This window comes from Arachis ipaensis, chromosome B08 (assembly GCF_000816755.2).
Source record: "Arachis ipaensis cultivar K30076 chromosome B08, Araip1.1, whole genome shotgun sequence".
Classification (NCBI taxonomy): Eukaryota; Viridiplantae; Streptophyta; class Magnoliopsida; order Fabales; family Fabaceae; genus Arachis; species Arachis ipaensis.
This window is the reverse complement of record NC_029792.2, coordinates 58,641,237-58,658,166: the sequence shown is the minus strand read 5'-3', so window position 1 is coordinate 58,658,166 and position 16,930 is coordinate 58,641,237. Positions and strand designations below refer to the sequence as shown.

Sequence of the window (16,930 nt, the reverse complement as noted above, 5' to 3'; positions counted from 1 at the left end):
AGTGGAAAGACATTGGAGAATAACAAAGAAGCTAACAAGAAGCTAGTAGAGGATGATAAGGCTAACAGCAAGGAAGAAGCGACAATTAAAGAGAAGAACCAAGAAGAGCTCAGAAAGAAGGATGAAGAGTCACAAGCTTCGAAGAAGGGAAAACAAGTCATGATAGAGCCTCCACAAGAACAGAGGAAGGAAATTAAACATTACATCCCTCCTCTGCCATACCCTTAAAGATTGCAAAGAGAGCTCAAGGATCAACAGTTTCCCAAGTTTCTAGAGGTTTTTAAGAAGCTAGAAATCAATATTCCCCTTGCTGAAGCTCTAGAACAAATGTCATTTTATGCAAAATTCCTCAAAGAGATCATCAATAAGAAGAGAAGCTGGAATGAGAAGGAGATAGTAGTCCTAAACCAAGAGTGTAGTGCAGTAATCCAAAAAGGACTTCCACCAAAACTCAAAGATCCTGGGAGCTTCATCATATCATACACCATAGGCAATATGACCTTGGAAAAAGCTCTCTGTGACTTAGGTGCCAGCATAAATTTGATGCCTCTCTCACTAATGAAAAAGCTCGCAATAGAAGAAGTCAAACCCACTAGAATGTCACTTCAAATGCTGGAAAGATCACTCAAAATACCCAATAGGATTGTGGAGAACTTATTAGTGAAGGTGGGAGAATTCATATTTCCTGCTGACTTAGCAGCCAGCATCAATTTGATGCCTCTCTCACTAATGAAAAAGCTTTCAATAGAGGAAGTCAAACCCACCAGAATGTCACTTCAAATGGCGGATAGATCACTCAAAATATCCAATGGGGTTGTGGAGAACGTATTAGTGAAGGTGGGAGAATTCATCTTCCCTGCTGATTTTGTCATTTTGGACATAGAAGAAGAAGGACACAACTCAATCATCTTAGGAAGACCTTTCTTAGCAACAGCAAGGGCTATCATTAATGTGGAAAAAGGGAAATGACCCTCAGGGTGCACAATGAGAAAATGATCATTAATGTCTTCAAGGCCATGCAATATCCTCATGACAAGGAAAGCACATGAGGGTGGAAACGATAGAAGACTTTGTGGAAGAAGTGTTTGAAACCAACTTCCACGAGAAACAAGAAGAAGAAACGGGAAGTGATCAAGATGTCACAGAAAAATAAGCTTTTGAAATCTCTCTTGAAGACAAGACAGAGGAAGTACCAAAGCAAGAGTTAAAACATCTCCCTCCACATCTCAAGTATGCATTCCTTGGAGAAAAAGAAACCTTGCTAGTAATCATCAATTCTTCTTTAAAAATGGAAGATGAAACAAAATTGATTGAAGTGTTGAAAGTTCACAAGACAGCTCTAGGATGGACAATTGAAGACATCAAGGGTATACGCCCTGCCATCTGTATGCGTAAAATTTTGCTGGAGGAGGACTCAAGACCTGTAATGCAGCTTCAAATGAGGCTCAATCCAACCATGAAGGAAGTGGTTCAAAAAGAGGTGATCAAGCTGTGGAATGCTGGAATCATATACCCAATTTCTAATAGCACCCAGGTAAGTCAGGTCTAAGTTGTACCAAAGAAGGGAGGAATGACTGTCATCTCCAATGAGAAGAATGAGTTAATCCCTTCAAGAAAAGATCATTTTCCTCTCCCTTTCATTGATCAGATGCTGGAAAGATTGGCTGGCCATGCCTATTACTGCTTCCTGGATGGGTATTCTGGGTACAATCAAATAGCGGTAGATCCCAAGGACCAAGAGAAGACCTCATTCACATGTCCATTCGGAGTCTTTGCCTACAAAAGGATGCCCTTTAGGCTATGCAATGCCCCTGCAACTTTTCAAAGGTGTATGCTTTCTATATTCTCTGACATGGTGGAAAAATTTTTAGAGGTCTTCATGGATGATTTTTCGGTCTTTGGCAATTCATTTGATACCTGCTTGCATCATTTAACTCTTGTCTTGAAAAGATACCAAGAAACTAATCTGGTATTGAATTGGGAGAAATGCCATTTCATGGTTCCTGAAGGGATAGTTCTTGGGCATAAAGTTTCAAGCAAAGGTATAGAAGTTGATAAGGCTAAAATAGAGATCATAGAAAAGCTTTCTATACCTGTTAATGTAAAAGCAGTAAGAAGTTTTCTTGGACATGCTAGTTTTTACAGGAGATTCATCAAAGATTTTTCAATAATAGCAAAACCACTAAGCAATTTGCTAGTGATTGACAATCCTTTCATCTTTGATGACAATTGCAAGCATGCCTTTGAAACTTTAAAAATAAAACTCATTACAGCACCAATCATCACACCCCCAGATTGGGAATTGCCTTTTGAATTCATGTGTGTTGCAAGTGACTTTGTAATTGGTGCTGTATTGGGGCAAAAGAAAGACAAGCTGCATCATGTTATATACTATGCACGTAAGGTGTTGAATGAAGCATAGAAAAATTATACCACCACTGAGAAAGAGCTCTTGGCAATTGTATATGCATTTGATAAATTTAGACAATACTTGATTGGTTCAAAGGTTATAGTATATACTGATCATGCTGGTCTCAAGTATCTCATGTCTAAACAGGATTCAAAAACAAGGCTTATTAGGTGGGTGTTGCTACTACAAGAATTTGACATTGAAGTGAGAGATAGTAATGGAAATGAGAACCAAGTGGCAGACCATTTGTCAAGACTCCCACAAGAAGCCAACCAAGATACACCACAACCAGTGAATGAGAAGTTTCTAGATGAATATCTTCTCCAAATCCAGCAGGCACCTTGGTTTGCTGACATTGCAAACTACAAGGTGGGATGGAAGATCCCTCAAGAGTTTACCAAGCAACAAGTGAAGAAGCTGTGTAATGAAGCCAAGAAATTCTTGTGGGACGAGCCATTCTTGTTCAAGAGGTGCATCACCTAAATTCATCATAGAATGCACCACCAAATAGTGGTGCATCACCTTAACACCGAGGAATGGACTGACTTTGCTTCAGTTGCATACTCTGCATGTTTGTCATGTTGTAGGTATTGTCCCGAGGATGAGAGTTACAGCTTTATGCACATGACGGTCTACTAATTAATGCCGTTAGTCTATCATTGCATATTTCATGGTATTAAGTTGGCTGCCTTAACACTGATAGTTTATGTATATGAGAGCACTATTGGGTTATCATAAGTGAATTAGAACTAATAGGTAACGCATATCTTGGGGTTTGGGAAATGTTAGAAGTTGAAGTTTGGAGAGTTGAAGCTCTGAAGCTGTTACGAGATTAATATGCGGATGTTAATCACATCGTTTTAACCTTAACCTGTTTTATTACCCTTCGCCGCCTTGCCTTACCATCGAATGTTTGAGCCATGTCATCTCTTATATCAAGCTTACTTTATAGCCTCTGTGTCGCATCACATATTTACCCTTATATATTTATATCATATGAAAATCTAAGTATTTGAAACTATATATGTATACATATGAGCTGAGACTTCTTTGTTTTTTCATAAGGTGTTTTAAAAGAAAAGTGTTGAAACTATGTAATATTTTATGTATTACGTTAATTTTTGAGGACGGAAATTTTTATATGTGGGGAAGGATGTAAGATCCCGGATTTTTAAAAATTAAATAGTAAGTTAATTATAATTTATAAAATTTGTTGATCATTTTATTTAAAAAGAAATATTCTTCCCTCGCCTTTGTTATTATAATATTGTATGAGGGATAAGAGTTGCATGTTTTATAACTTTATTATATTTATAAGCTACTTATGTAATAAATTTTGTATATATGAATATGCTTGTTTATTTTCAAGATAAAGTAATTTTCTGGTTTTTTTAAAGAAAACAACAATACGGTTTCGAGTCAAAGGATCCTATTTTATTATTAAGTATATGAAGTCGTCGTAATACTTCTTGCTATCAGAATGGCGCAGCCGGAAGCGTGACATTCTGATAGCGAGGGTGTTATACAGATAGGGGTGGGTTTTTGTCCTACTCGACGCCACCCTGCCCTACAATAACTCGCATCGAACCACCCCACTTTTACCCGGGAGTAGTAAAAAGTTAAATCCTAACCCGCCCTTGCGGGTACCCATCCCTCCCCTATTAAAATTCAACAAATAAAATTAAATTTTAAAATTTATATAACCATCCTCACATACATAACATAAATTAAAGTAAAAATTTAAAAATAATACAATATTATTAATATTTTACTAATTATTTTATATATATTATATACATACCAGGGCGGGTATTACCTAATCCCGCCCTGCCCAAGACTCCGTCTCCGCCCAAAAACCCGTCTCGCATCGGGTCGAGGTATTACCTGTCCCGACTGGACAGAGACGGGATGGGTCCCGCGAGTCCGGATAATATTGTCATCCCTAGACGAGGCTCACATGAGTAAACAAGAATATTAGAGAGAACAATCCTTATGTTGTATTCTTTAAAAGTTGAAAGATAGAATACTTGATGACAAGTAACTTAAGATGGGCACCTGAAATATCTTCCCAAGAATTTTAAGAGCATTTGCCCGTACTTTAAGTTCCTCTTTCTTAACATTTTGTTCCCTTAGCACCTGAAAGAATATATTAGTATGAATATGAATCTGCTATCCCTTTCAGTTCCTGAATTCTGCTAGCAAGTGATATCTTCCATCTCTTCCAAAAGAAGTCAAATCTTAAGTTCATTGTCGCTCTTAGATTACCATATGGAAAAAGAAGTTATCTTTACATAGAATAGCTTTATTTTTATATGGATTATTGATCCATACTACAGTAACTAAATATACCAGATTGCACGAACACAAACACAAAATAATTTGAAGTAAAAGAATTTAAGAACCTACCATTTGGCACACATGTGCAAGAGTTACTTCTATGTCCACCACATTTAACTTCCACAAAGAATTCATCAATGTATCCTTATTAATATGAGAGTCAATATCATTTTCTGGGCCACTACCATCCGTTTTACGTTGCTTGTAGATGTCTTCTTGAAACTGCAGCAACTGATAAGCACCTAATTTGTATGTGCTCAATAAAATCAGACATTTAAGTTTGAATAACTAGCAAACAGAAAATTTTTGGGAGTGGGGGGTGGTTAACATTGGAATTGTTATACCTTTAGCAGCCGTAAGCTGTGATTTCCAGAAATGTCCTTTGTTGCGAGCCCACTCAGCCAAAAATGGCACTCCAAGATAAATGGCTTTCTTCCCTAGTTCTTGTGCTGCCTGTCTTGAGTATATATACCCTATGGTGTGTAACATATCAACTCCAAAGGCTGCATTGGCATTCAGAGATGACGGAGAGTGAAAATTAATTGGTAGTACCATTGATACAATGACATGTAACAAATTCAATTTTTGCGTAGTGATATAGTGGTTGTGCACTTATGAATCATGATGAAGCTCATCATTTACAAGACATCATGTGAAACATCAAATATGTAGCATCTAAGTTGATAATTTCAGAATGAACTCAGAGAAGTGTTAATTCATGGTTAGAGTTTTTGTGGATTTTTCTCTGTACGAGGCACTAAATAATCTGCAGCATTTCATTACTAGCAATTGCATCATGTGCTCAGTTCAAAAGGAAATAATAAGAAGAAAATAAGTTGGATGGATGTTTAACTAACCTGCGCGAGAAAGCCGTCTTGCTTCAGATTCTGCTTGATGTAAGAATCCCTTTTGGTCACCATGAACATATTGACCAAGGAAATCTTTCAAAAACCTTGCCAATTTTTCCTCCCTTTCTCTTTGGACAGCCTACAATTTATTGAGACAGAGTACACAATTGAAGACAAAGTAAAATAAAATAAGGGGATAATATTTTCCTTTTACTAAAGCTGAGCTAACTCTCAATCTGATCTCATCTCTGGCACTGTGATTTTTTCCCAATAGATTGTGCCTAAGGAAAGAATGCATTATCAATACAACAGAAAGAAAATGATCCCAGGTATGGAGTGAAATGGTATGGTTAGGAAAATGTCATAAGAAAGTGCTATAACAGAAAGAAAATTACAGGTATCTAAAATTCCTAGTAAAAGAAAAAAATTAAAATAAAAGTCGCTTAGATTTTAATAGAACCCACTATCCAGCATCATAGTTCCAGTTAAAATGAACTGATATTTTGTAGCTGTGAACCTGAACACCTCTCAGCTAAGATAACTATTACAAACTTCAAATGGTGCATGCAGGCTTGATATATAAGGTACTGTCTTTTTAACTTAACTGTTTTGGAGAAACGAAGTTAAATCATCAAGAAAATTGGGAATTACCTGGAGTAAGAAAAAAAAATTATAATAGGTAAATTACCCTGATGGGATATTCATAATAATTTTAAGTGAGCAATAGGAACTTTGCTAGTTATACATCTTTTCCATCAACATAAAGAATGAACAGGAACAATAAGCTTACAATCTAAACTATGACAGTATGGCCTAAGCTGTCACTTTAATTGAGTGTTTTGAAACAGTAATATTATTCATATTATCAGCAATATAAGGATTCAGGAATGAACTTTGAGTTTTTTGTTAAGAAAAATTATTATCTTATATTAAACAAACTACCCTGATTGAATTTTCATCATAATAAATGAAAGTAGGAGTAGGAACTTTCTTAGTTATACATCTAGTTCTACCAATCTAAAGAAAGAACAGCAACTGTAAAATTACATCGTTAACTATATGGTCTGAGCTTTTAGTTTCTTTTGGCAAAACCTACTTGCCTTTAACTTTTCATTCATTTTATCAAGGTCATTGCTTTCTTCGGATAGTTCAGAAGAAGCCATCGATGCCACAGCTAGATGCCCTACATAGTCCTCGAACAATTCACTTCCGAAGAGCAGTGCAAACACAGCCGTGGGGTCAAGCATTGTTTCTCTGTCAAGGAACCAATTAATCATTAAATAATAATAATAATAATAAAAAAGAAAAACCATCTTCAATTTCTCGGGAGATAACTATTTTGGACTATACATGTAGGTACAGTACTGATCATTGCTTCAAGAATGGACTATACTGGTTACATTCTTCATCCCCGCTTGAGTAATTAACTCAGGTTACAATCATCAACAAACAAGACTAAGGGAAGGGAAGGCTTTCAGATTCAATTCAATCAAATCCTGATTGTTATCACTTATCAAACTACATAAATTGCTTTGGCATAAAATGATATTAAGCTGAAACACATCATCATCATCATCATATTCATGCGTACCTAGACACAGAATGCTTCCCATTCTGATCATACGCATTCCTCTGTACCGGATCACTCAAAACCTGGTAAGCTTCACCCAAAACCTGCAAAACCACCACAAATAGCGTTCGTTCTTATCTAAAATTAGCATAATTAATTGTTATTCAGTAATCTGAACAAGCTCAAGCAAAACCTGAAATTTTTCAGCTGCACGAGGATCGTTTGGGTTTTTATCGGGATGAACCTGCATTGCCTGCATATCACAGTAAAACAACCGTAAAATTCACCGATCATAACAGGTGAATAATAGCAATAATCACGATTCCAATAAACCACAAAAAACAGGAGAGAACTACGTCAAAATTGCGAAAAAAGAAATGATAAAATTAAAAAGAAATTAACCTTGAGGTAATAAGCCTTGCGAATTTGGTCTTCAGAGGCAGAAGAAGAGACTCCGAGAATATTGTAGTACTCCATATCCTTCACCATTGTGTGTGTGTTTGCAAAGATCGAAGAGAAACGGAATGAGGAACTGTAACTGTAAGTGAGTGACGCTGGGAACGAACCAAAGAAAGAAAGAAAGAAAGAATAAGGTATGGAGATGAAAAGAATCACGAGGGAGAGCTGGCTTTACAGTTCTGAGTTGCAATATTGTATTTCACGGGAGCTCCTTTTTGCGCGGGAGGATACAATTTTTTAAGAACGATTCATTTGCTTCGGTGGCGCTGGCCACTGTCGCTATCATCACAACCATTAAGCCGCTTTTTTTTAGGTGCCAGCAACTTTTGTGATTAGTAACCATTAAATAGTCATTAATGATGATTTAATGGTGTGAAATTGGTATGAAATTTCATTCAATGGCTCACATTTCTGCTGGTTATATGCTGGCTAAAATTTAATAAAATTGCTGGCCTCCTAAACTTTTTCTTTTTCTTTTTCTTCTTTCACTAAAAGGTAAAAGCTCTGTTTGGTCACTTCTCCTCTTACTATATTCTTTACACTATGTTTGGTTTAAGGGAAAATAAGAAGAAAAAAAAATGGTGAAAGAAAAATGAGTGAAAATTTTTATTTTCCTTTGTTTGGATACCATAGAAAATGGGAAGGAAAGAAAATTTTGGTATGATCCCACAAAAAAATTTTTTCTTTTCATTAGAAGTAAGAAAATAAGAAAGAAAATGTTACTTTTAGTGTATTTACAATACTACCCCTAATTCTATTATTATTAATAATTATTAATATAAATTTAGTTTTAATAGTTTTAATACATTATTATAATAAAATTTACATTTAAACATTATATATGTATTAGATAAATAATTTATAAAATTATAATATTTTATAATATTCATAAAATGCAATAAAACATAAATAAATAAAAATATTTATACTTTATTTTATTATAGGGGTATTAATGTAATTTTATACCATTATGATTTTCTTTTTTTTCACTTTTCTTCTCATCCAAACAAAAAAAATTTCTCTTTCTATTTTCTTTCCATTCATTTTCTCTTCATCCAAACAACACAAAAAAAATAAACTTTTTCTTTCATTTTCTTTCTTTCTATTTTCTTTCCTCTCATTTTTCATCCTCAATCCAAACAAAGTGTTAAGTTGAAGTCTATGGTGTAGATGCCAAAAGACATCTACACATATAGAAGTAATGTGTTTTACTTTTCTAAGTAATATTTGGCGTTTTTTTTTTGGGATTAATGAGATTTGATATCTACTATTAGTGTTCTCTTTTATGATGTGCAATAAAAATACTGTAATTTTTAGCTTTTGTCTATTTAAATATAATGTTAATTATATTGTTAAATTTTAATGATATTCATTTTTTTTGTCACATAATAATAGACCGAATAAAAAATTGAACAATTTTCAGTTGGGCTAATAAATAAGCATAGCTTTCTCTGTTTTTCTTTTTTCTAACTATGCACAGTAATAGTATAAAGTGCAAAATAAAATGATGTAACATATTATTTGGTTTCTTTATCAAATTTACTTATCTAACAATTATTTTTCTGATTATAAAAATAGACTTTATAATGTCATGACTCCTTTCCTTTCAAGAAATATAAAATGGTCATAAAGTTACTAAATTTTAAAGGTAAAAAATTTTATTTTTCTAATCATATTTACAAAAAATTATATTAAAATCAGATACGCTTTAAATATTTATAACATAAAAAGTTCAAGTATTATTTAAAAGTTATTAGTTTATATTTTTTGAATGTTCAATTTAATTTAATGTATTTTGATTTTGTTTATTTAGTTATTAGATTGGGTTTTATATTTATCCTTTGTTTTCTATTTCAATTTTAATATATCTTTTTATTCAATTTCAATTCTTGTCTTTTGTTTATTTTGAGTTCTGTTCTGTATCAATAAATCTATTACAAAATATATGTTTAACAATTAAATATTTTATCGCATTTTAAATTTGAGCTTTATCCTAAAGTAATATACTCTTAATTCTTTATAATTGAATACTAATAAAATTGTATAATAATAATAATGTAAATATTAGTTAATATATAAATATTGATTAAATTACCAAATATATTTTAACCTTCAATAAAATTAATTTTTACCTTGTAAAAGTAAAATAAAAGGATATTTACAAACTATATATATTTTGTAAAACTTAAAAAGTTCAAACTATATAAATCATATATTTTAATTACTCACCAAATTAATAAATATATATTTGTATAGCAATAGGATTCGGAATTTCAGCATTGAGTCGAATAAAATATTCCATCGTTTAAAAAAGATTCTATTTGGCCCAATGTATACTAAAATTCAAGGTTGCGAGAACCGGACCGGTCAATAAACCGATGAGGTAATTGGTTCACTGATTCAGTGATTCGATCGGTGTTCAACCGGAATTCAACCGATTTAATTAAATGTAAATAAAATTATTAAAAATTTAATATATAATTTTTAATATTTAAATTTAATAATTTTTAAATCTAAAAATTTTAATATAAAAATAATTTTGAAGTTATACCTCAACATGAGACTAAAAGGTGTTATACCTCAAAATTAGACATTAACAGTTTTCTTAAAAATACTAACACTGGATACATTAAGATGCTCAGTAAAAACACACTAATAGAGATAATACATTCATAATAATTAAGACAGTGTCTCTCCATTATTTAGAAACAAATGATACCAATAAAAATAAAACCCTCTAAACTACATTTCCATACCAAGAGTGACTTTATCTAACCAAAGAGAACACAACATACAGAGAGATTAACAAAAGAAAAAATACTTCAATGCAGGAACATGTCCGTGAATGCCATGATTGATTAAATTGGGCGAGGGATTTGTCATGGCTTCAGAAGCGAATCCAAATCCAAAATCTAAAAATCCAAATTACAAATTACATCCAACAATTATAGCGAAATTCAAAATGATAACAATTCAGAACCCAGAAGATTATATCAATTCATCCAGCATTCAAAATAAAAAATTATACTCAGCAAAATTCAAAATCCAGAGTTCCAAAATTGAACTTATATCAAATTTATATTCAGTAAAATTCAGAATTACATAACAATTAGTTCATATAATTAACAAAATAAAAAAATTGAAAAGAAGAATAAGAACTCTGCATCAAGCCATCAATTCATATAATTAACAAAATAAAAAAATTAACTGAACTTAAATCTGAACTAAATTCCTCACTACAGCAACCAGCAATTCATACAGCTAATTAAAACCAAATAAAAACAACTAATTGAAAAACCCAAGAACTCACTGCGATTTACGGCAGCAGAACAGATGCCCGACTAGTCGACCACGATGTTGACGACAAGCCGACGACGGGGACACCAAAAGCTTCAGTGTTCAGAGTTTAAGACGACGACACTGCTAACAGCGGTGTTGTGGGGTGTGTCATGTGTGTTCTTCTAAAGACCAAACGACGATGATGCTAGACGCTTCAAACCACGAGGGTGGCAACCGCTGGTGGTCACTGGCTTACTGCCAGCGTCGATTGTGGTGTGGATGGTGGAGTCCCTCTGCTCGTTGGAGGAAAAGGAAAGTAGGGTTGAGGGAGGCGTGTCGTGACAACTGAGTGCTGAATGATTTGGGGGTGGGTTAGGTTAGTGGGTCGTGGGTTTTGTTTTTTTTTTTTTTTTTTGGCGTCACAAAACGACGCCATTTTGGGCTATTTTAAAAAACCGGAACTTCAAAAAACCTGCTCGGTTCATCCGGTCTACCGGTTAACCACCGGTTTAACCGGTTTTTTGCAGAAAAATTTTGGGGGTCAACCGAACTGGCCAGATGACCGATTTCTGGTTAATCTGGTCAAACCGGCCAGTCCGGTCCGATTTTCAGAACAATGCTAAAATTTGAATTTCATTAAAATTTTAATAACATAATTAATGTTACATTTAAATAGACAAATTCTAAAGATTGCAGTATTTTTACTGCACAGTATGAAAGACAGCATAAGTTGCAGACACCAAATATCACTCATAAAACCAAAACACGCTATTTCTATATGTATAGATGTCTTTTGGCATCTACACCATAGACTTCACCTTCACTTAATTACCCATTTAAAAATACATTATTGAAATCGAAGTGCCTTATATATCAACCAAAATACAATGTAAGAGTTAAAATGATTCTAATAGTTGCATGCTTAATTATAAGTCCAAAAACTTGGTTATAATCAACTCTTTCAATCTGATGATTACCCTCTGCAACAAAGCGAGGTTTTTATATTTTAAAATATTACCATTTGGATGCCTCTTAATAGCATAAATCCACCTACAACCAATGATTTTTTGATTCGGAACAAGAGTAGTTAGAGTCCAGGTCTTTGTCTTTTAGAGAGCATTTAACTCTTTAACCATGGCTTGAAATCAATGCGGACATGATAATGCTTGATAAAAGGATGTAGGGATTACTAAATCCAAAATTAAAGATGTTACGGTATGTAAGATTTTTTATTTTTAAATTTTTAACTTTGTATTAGTCTGCACAGGATGTAGATTAGTTGTAGAGAGTGATGGTGGTATGTCTCCAAATTGAATTTAAATTCCAAATATAGAATAATAGAAATATTATCTTTGTGTAATTGGGTGTGGAGAGGAGGTAGTGAGAATAAAAGGTGGTAAATCTTTTTGCTGAGATGAAATTAGTGGTATAGAAAAATTGGAATTTAGAATGAGAGGAGGGTTGTGGAGTTTGATTTTGATTGATGTTGGGAGAGAAAGCAGGTAAAATAGAATTAGAAAAGGGAGTAGAGGGAAGAGAGATGAAAGAAAATGATAAAAGAAGTATGAGGAAAAGACAATTTATAAGAAGGTGGAGGTGAAGCAGATTTTGAATGAAAGAGTTCATTGTATGAAAATCTAGATTCATAAAAAATAATATGCCTAGATATTGTTGAGAATAAGTAGTATGACTACAATCCAATCAATTATGTGTCAAATAATTTGTTATTGTTATTATATTAAAGGGTTAATATAATAAAGTCTTTAATTAAAGGGTAAATTATACTTTTTGTCCTTAATGTTTGCTAAAAGTTTCAAAAATATTCCTAAGTTTTTATATGTTTCAATTTTGTCCATCAAATTTTTGATTTGCTATCCTTATTGTTAATTTTTTGATAATTAATATTTTTCTTTCTAGTTATACCCCCTCATATCCCCATCAATCTATCATCATCATCATCATCATCATCATCATCATATCTCTCTCTCTCTCTCTCTCTCTCTCTCTCTCTCTCTCCATAATCATCGAGTAACCACTATCGGCAACGGTGGCGGCAACTGCAGGGAGCCGAAGAGGGCGAGAAGAAGGCGGCGACAACTAATGGGAGTTGGGTATTTACGGCACCACTCTCTCTCCACCAGCATCATCATCTCTGTCCTCACCATCATCTCGACCACCATCATCATCATCTCTCTCTCTCCGTCCTCACCATTATCTCTACCACCGTCAAAATCGAGCAACCACTATCGGCAGCGGCGGCGGCAACAATTGTAGGGAGCCGAAGAGGGCGAGAAGAAGGCGGTGGCAGCTAACGAGAAAGGGACAGCCTTTGCGGATTAAGAGAGTGAGCTTGGTGTCATTGTTGGGTATTTGTGACACCACGCAGCAGCGGAGGTTTCTCAGAAGTTAGGGGTATGCAATTTTTTTATTTTTTAGTTTCCTGAAAACTCAATATAGGATGTGAATCTGAAATATGTCTATTGCAGATATATAATTGTTATTGTTGTTATTGATACTATTATGTTTTGTTTGTGAAGAGATAGTTCAAAGTCTCGAAATGGGAGTGGATGAAATCTTGGGTTGATTTTGATGTAGTTTGAGATGTATTTTTTGTGTTTATTGGCTAGGTCTTTGGATTATCTTAAAAAATTTTGGAGTTGATTGTGATATAAATATTGTTCTTGGATACGAATATTTGGTAGTGCTTCAAAGGAGGAGAGAGATGGCTTCAGTGGTGCTGGAATTGTGTAAAGAAGAAGAAAAAGATTGGTCATCGTCAAGAATGGAGCCCGATGGAGATGGTGGTGATGGAGAGTCGGAGGAGAAAGAAGGAGAAAAAAAAAAGGGGTATGGCCAATGATGATGGAGAAGGAGGTTGATAGTGGTTGCTCGATGATGATGCTGGTGGAGATGATGGTGAGGATGGAGAGAGAGAGAGAGAGAGAGATGATGACGATGGGGATTGAGGGGTATAATTGGAAAGAAAAATATTAATTATAAAAAATTAACAATAAGGATAAAATTGATGCAAATTGAAAATTTGATGGCAAAATTGAAACAAATCAAAACTTAGGGATATAGAAGATGAGGAAGTAGTGGAGAGGAGGTAGTGAGAGTAGAAGATAGTGAATCTTGTTGCTGAGATGAAGTTGGTGGTATAGAAGAATTGGAATTTAGAATGGGAGGAGGATTGTGGAGTTTGATTTTGATTAATGTTGGGAGAGATAGCAGAAAAAACATAATTAGAAAAAGAAGTAGAGGGTAAAAGATGAAAGAAAATGATAAAAGAAGTATAAGGAAAGGACAATTTATCAGAGGGTGAAGGTGAAGCAGATTTTGAATGAAAGAGTTTATTATATAAAAATCTTTATTCATCAAAAATAATATGCCTAAATATTACTCTCTAATCAGATGAGGTAAGACACTTGTACCCCATGTGATTGGATGCATTATCAAGACCAATAGAAGGTGTTGACTTATAATCAAATTTATGAAAATGGTATGGTTTCATGCATGGATAGCATGCACATTCAAATATCTTCAAAAAATTGTAGTGTGGAGAATGATTATGGAATAACTCATATAGAGAATGATGGCCAATGTGTATAAAAGGTAATCTATTGATTAGATAGACTACAAAAAGGAAGACATCATCCCGGTGTAAAAGAGGAATTGATACATTTGCAAATATTGTCATACCAATTTCTGTGATATGGCGATGTTTGTAGTCTGGCCTCCCATTTTGTTAATGGGTAGGAACAAGAGAAGTGATGAGATATTCCATGTGTTGCCAAGAACTGAGTGGAGGTTTTTGACAAAAATTCTCTGCCATGACTGCACAGTTTTAATTTTTCTTCCAGTATGGTTTTCTATTTGGTTCTTAAATTGTATAAAAGCTTGAAGAGCTTATGATTTGGTTGTTAACAAAAAAATTGAAGTGAAATATGTAAAGGCATTTACGAAGGAAATATAATAGTGAAATCTATGAAAAGAAGAAATTGGTGAAGAACCTCAAATGTCAATATAGATCATATCTAATGGTGCATGAAACTAAAAACATCTAATTGAAAGGAAAAATAATGCATCTTTACTAAACAATAAGATTCACACAAAGGTTCTTTTATTGATTATAAAGGTGGAGTTGGAATATTACAATTTTGCATAACCATCATAACAATTTTAGAATTTGGATGTCCTAACCATTTGTTCCATAGATGGTAATTATTAGTACAAGAAGCATTAAAGCATCTAACTATATTAGAATCAACAAGCAAATCAGAATTAGAAATTGTAACATTCTTGAAAGCATAAATTTTACTCTTAGGTGCTCCTTGAAGTAGAACCTGATAAGTATTCTAACAAATAACACCACTTGACAGCATGAAATTGGAAATAGCAATTATTGTCTTGTGCAAATCACTGCACGCTTACCAAATTTTGTGTGATTTTTGGTGAATGCAAGAGTTAATCTAAGAGATATTCTTTTTTGTATCTAAAGAAACAAGAAAAAATTTGCCAATACGAGTTATGTCAATACCTTGTCCATTACCTAACACAATCTGATCAGGTCTAGCATACTCATTGAATGTCAAAAAATTGTTGGAATCAGATGTGACATAGTGACTAGCACCGGCCACTGGTGTCAAGAAACTATGCAGGATCAGAAACTAAAGATGGTGTAGTGAGATAGGCATGTAGTGTATGGTATGATGGAGGAGGAGGTAGTATAGAAGCCTGAGATACTATCGAATTGAATGTGGTTGATTAGTATACTTAATCAAATTGATGAAAGAAATTTAGAACAATGTGTCCACGTTTAGAACAGACTTGGCAGAGAGGGCGATTATCTTGAGAAGAAGAACGTTCACTTCTAAATAATCTTGCACCTTTGCCTCTTCTAGAATTTGAGTTTCCACGAAAATTTTCCCTTCCAAATTGTGTTCTCTGTGCATAATTTGCTTGAACCAAAGGACTAAGCTCATTTTTTTAGAAATGATCAAACATATTCTCATGGGATAAAATTAAAGCAAAGATTCAGCCTCAATAAGAGAGACGTTTTCAGATTTTGTCATTACTGAAGATATGAACATTGCATAATCCTCAAAATGGCCATCGGTAATAGCTGAATTGTGATCATTAAGAGACAAGGTATATCCAATTCTAGCAAAAGAATAAACAATCTTAAGAATTTGTTGAAGATAATTAGCAGCTCAAAGACCCTTGTTTTTAACAGATTTGAGAAAAATAATCTTGAATGATCTCCCAAACTTGATAAACAAATTTACAATCAAGCATACGATTCTTGAATGATTCATCAATTGCTGTAAGAAGTCAAGCCATTAAAGCATGATTTTTGAGTTTCCATACCTTGTAAGTTGATGATTTTCTGCCTGCAGCTTTGGATTCTTCAGATTCAAATTGAGGAGGGATCTTATCTTTAATGATATGATCTCCCAAATCATTTGCATTAATTACATATAACGCGAGTTTACTACAATAAATTCTAGTTAAAACGGCGGTATTTTTGGGTATTTACGGTGGTTTGAACCGTCATTATTACCAGGAATGACGATTTTAGAAAGTGACGTAATTCTGGGCGCCATTCTAGTTATTACGGCGGTTTTAAAAAAATTGCAACAATTCCCTGGGTTAAAATGGCAGTTTTTGGATAGGTTAAAATAGCGGTTCAAACCGCCATTATTTCCAAACAAAATGACATTTTTTGGTTGGTTAAAATGATATTTATGAACTAGCATTTTTACCTTAGCAGAGTGGCGTTTTTGGTTGGTTAAAATGGCATTTAAAACCGCCGTTTTTACCAAGTTAAAACGGCATTTTTAGTTGGTTAAAACGATATTTTGAACCGCCGTTTTTACCCGGATAGTGGCATTTTTATTGGTTAAAATGGTGTTTGAAACCGTTTTTTTTACCTATTAAAATGACATTTCATGTTGTTTAAAATGGCAGTTACAAGCCACCATTTTTACTGGATAAAAGTGACATTTTTATCGTTTAGAAAAGTAGTTT

At 33.7% G+C, this 16,930-nt stretch overlaps 1 protein-coding gene across 1 annotated transcript; it reads right to left on the bottom strand.

Annotated features, from left to right (window-relative positions):
- Window positions 4,206-7,864, bottom strand: LOC107611057 (chaperone protein dnaJ 10-like). Its single transcript, XM_021109466.1, has 8 exons — window positions 7,568-7,864; window positions 7,359-7,418; window positions 7,187-7,269; window positions 6,696-6,849; window positions 5,605-5,734; window positions 5,092-5,250; window positions 4,817-4,989; window positions 4,206-4,546 (listed from the first exon to the last, which is right to left on the bottom strand). The coding sequence occupies exons 1-8, from the start codon at window positions 7,652-7,654 to the stop codon at window positions 4,415-4,417; spliced, it is 978 nt and encodes a 325-aa protein (XP_020965125.1). The 5' UTR covers window positions 7,655-7,864; the 3' UTR covers window positions 4,206-4,414.